This window comes from Cebus imitator, unplaced genomic scaffold, assembly GCF_001604975.1.
Source record: "Cebus imitator isolate Cc_AM_T3 unplaced genomic scaffold, Cebus_imitator-1.0 Scaffold318, whole genome shotgun sequence".
Lineage (NCBI taxonomy): Eukaryota > Metazoa > Chordata > Mammalia > Primates > Cebidae > Cebus > Cebus imitator.
In genome coordinates, this window is record NW_016107633.1 from 2,402,976 (window position 1) to 2,406,176 (window position 3,201).

A 3,201-nucleotide genomic window follows, 5' to 3' on the forward strand; every position below is an offset into this window, starting at 1 on the left:
AAAAAAAAAAAAAAAAAAGACTTGCAAGATGCTATAGAATAATTCAACCTAATTTGATGTTTTTACAAAAATAGCAACAAACAACAGAATACATATTCTTCTTAGGTGCAAAGAGAACATTCACCGAGACAGATTATATTCATGGCCATAAAACAAGTCTCAATGATTTTGTTTTTGAGACAGGTCTCACTCTGTCATCCAGACTGAAGTGCAGTGGTGTGATCATGACTCGCTGCAGCCTCAACCTCCCAGGCTCAAGTGATCCTCCCACCTCAGCTTCCTCAGTAACAGGAACCACAAGTGCACACCACCAAGCCCAGCTAATTTTAAAAATTTTCTGTAGATATGAGGTCTTAGTATGTTACAGTTCAGGCAGGTCTTGAGCTCCTGAGCTCAATCGATCCTCTGGCCTTGCTCTTCCAAAAACGTGAGATTATAGGTGTCAGCCACTGTACTGGCCAATAAATTTTAAAAGACTTAAACTGGCCAAGCACAGTAGCGTATGCCAGTAATCCCCAAGACGTTGGGAGGCTGAGGCTGGACAGTCGCTTGAGACCAGGAGTTCAAGACCTGCCTGAGCAACATAGCGAGATCTGGTCTCTACAAACAAATAAACAAAAAAATTTAGTCAAGAGTGGTTGCAGGTACCTGTGGGCCCAGCTACCCAGGAAGCTGAGATTGGAGAATCACTTGAGCCCGGAACCTGGAGACCAGCCTGGGCAACACTGAGAGACAAGACCCCTATCTGTACAAAAATAAATAAATAAAAATAGTAAGATTGAAATCCTATTAAGTCTGCTCTCCACAAAAACCAAATTAAACGGCTGTGGAGACGAAGTATGTCTAGACAAGTACAAGTGCTTAGGACAGAATCTGGCGTCTGATCAGTGCTCTGCAGAGCTGGGTGGGTCTCCGCAGTGGCCCCGCTGGAAGAACCACGTGGAGAGACAGGCTCCAGGTCTTGAGACCCCAAAGCCTGGGAAAGCAGAGAGAATGCTTCGCCAAGGGCATGGCTTTGGTCTAGTGGGGTGAGAGTTTCCTGCCCATCCAAGCGTTCCTGGCTGATTAACCTCTCTGGGCTCGGCCTATGCGGGGGTCCCTGGAAGGCCTGGGCCTCCTGGAGGGAAGGCCTGGGCCGCCTGGCAGACCCCTCCCTCTCACGTCCCCGGGGTCCCCAGCCCGGCCGTGAGTAGGCCCTACCTGGCAGCCCACCACCTCCGCCAAGTCGGGGTAGACGGGCGGCGGCTCGCGCAGGCAGCACAGGAAGAAGGCCGTGTCGAAGCGGCGAGTGCCGCCGCGCCAGAAAGGGGTGAGCCAGCCGCTCCAGTCGTGCAGCGCCCAGATGTCGGGCGTGCAGTCGAGGTGCTCGCACAGCCGCAGGAAGTGGCTCGGGTCCCGGCGCACGCGCGCGCGCCAGGCGGCCAGGCCGGGCGGCGGCTGGAGGGCTAGGCCGGGCCCGGACGCTGGGTCTGGCGGGGAAGTCCTGGGCCGCAGCAGCAGCACGCCCGCCTCCTCGAAGGCCTCACGCACGGCGCAGATGCGGAAGGCGACGTCCTCAGGCAGCGTCCAGGTGCCGTCTGCGTGGGCGTCGCCGGCGACGTTGGGCAGCGACGGGAAGGCGGCGCGGCGGGCCGGCGCCGGGGCCAGGCCGAAGCGCGGCGGCCCGTGGTGCGGTGCGAAGAGACCCAGCCAGTCCGCCGAGCGGTCGGCCGCGTCCAGCACTCCGCCTGGGAAGACGTGCGCGCCCGGCATGAAGCCTTGTCGCCCAGAGCGCTGCAGCAGCAGCAGCCGGAAGCCCTCGGCGGGCGGCGGGGGCGAAGGCTGGGTGGCGGTCCCCGGGAGCGTCCAGCCAGCTGCCAGCACTACGCTGGCCGCCTGCCGCCAGCGGCTGGGGCCCGGCCGCAGGGAGCCGCTCATGGCGGGCGGCGCGCGCGGCTTCCGGGATCCGATTCTTGCGCGGCCCGAGCTCCTCGGCAGGTGGCCCGGCCCCGCAGCGACCCCCGCGCCCGCAGAGACCTCGTGGGAGATGACAGCGCCCCGCGTTAGGTCAGCACCGGCACCGGCTCCGGAGCCTGCCTGTGGGCGGGGCGTGCGCGCGCCGGAGCAGGCGCGGCCTCCAGTGCACTGGGGCCCAGCTAGGGCGCTCTCGTGGGACAGTGGGTGTCACAGCAGCCAGCGAGCGGTGGTCATTCACACTGCCTGAAAGCAGGACCGCAGTATTCTCACGCAGGAAGCTTGGACTGAGAGCAGGAATGCTTAAGAGCACATATGACTTGTCCTGGTAAAAAACAGGATGCAAACCCAGGCCTGATAACATCCACCGCACTGAAAGCTCAGGGCTAGGACTTTCTCCTTTGAACAAGGATCCACATGTGGGTGTTTCCTGCTCGAGAGGGAGACAGGACCTTCAAAGGGCAGATGTCTGACCTTTGCAAGCCCAGATGAACCACATCAATGAGAAACGAATGGATGAACCAGATGCCAAATTACACATTTCCTACTGCACAGCTTCAATGTGAAAGGTCCTCCCAGAGTAATTGCTCTCGTGTTCTGGAAACCTCTTATTAATGTCAGGGCCCCTGGGGACGGCCTTACGTGTCTTAGGACGTTTGACAAGTTCCACTTTGATGGGAGATGTTTAATCTGGGCCTCAACATGGAGATTTCTCTCCACTACACGTTTTTGGTGTCTAGAGGACTCCCATCTCCCATAGCAGGGTTATGATCTTTTGAAAAGCCTGTGTAAAATTGAGTCTTCTCTTTTATAACTCCTTATCAGTCACTGACAGCTTCTCCCATAATTGCTATTATAATTGGATCACACATTTGTTATGTTTTTGGATGACATACACTATACTCCTGCCAACCCTCACAAACCATCATTTTAATGTGGGTTATATCCTGGTCCATAGATGACACTGTCAATATTTAGGGGTTTTTGTTTGTTTTAAGAGACCTGGTCTCTGGCTGGGTGCTGTGACTCATGCCTGTAATCCCAGCACTTTCAGGGGCCCATGCTGGTGGATCACCTAAAGGCCAGGACTTCGAGACCAGCTGGGCCAACATGGTGAAACCCCATCTCTACTAAAAAAAGACAAAAGTTAGCCGGTTGTGGTGGCCCACACCTATAGTCACAGCTACTCCTGAAGCTGAGGCAGCAGAATCACTTGAATCCAGGCAGAGGTTGCAGTGAGACAAGATC

The 3,201-nt window shown here is 56.4% G+C and overlaps 1 protein-coding gene across 1 annotated transcript in view; it reads right to left on the reverse strand.

Moving 5' to 3' along the window:
- Positions 1-2,868, reverse strand: part of NUDT19 (nudix hydrolase 19) — a 9,030-nt gene extending 6,162 nt beyond the window's left edge. The window contains exon 1 of the mRNA XM_017504258.2: positions 1,201-2,868. Coding sequence (XP_017359747.1) covers positions 1,201-1,917 — 717 coding nt within the window. The 5' untranslated portion in view covers positions 1,918-2,868. The remainder of the gene's footprint in view (positions 1-1,200) is intronic.
- Between the last annotated feature and the right edge of the window lie 333 nt (positions 2,869-3,201).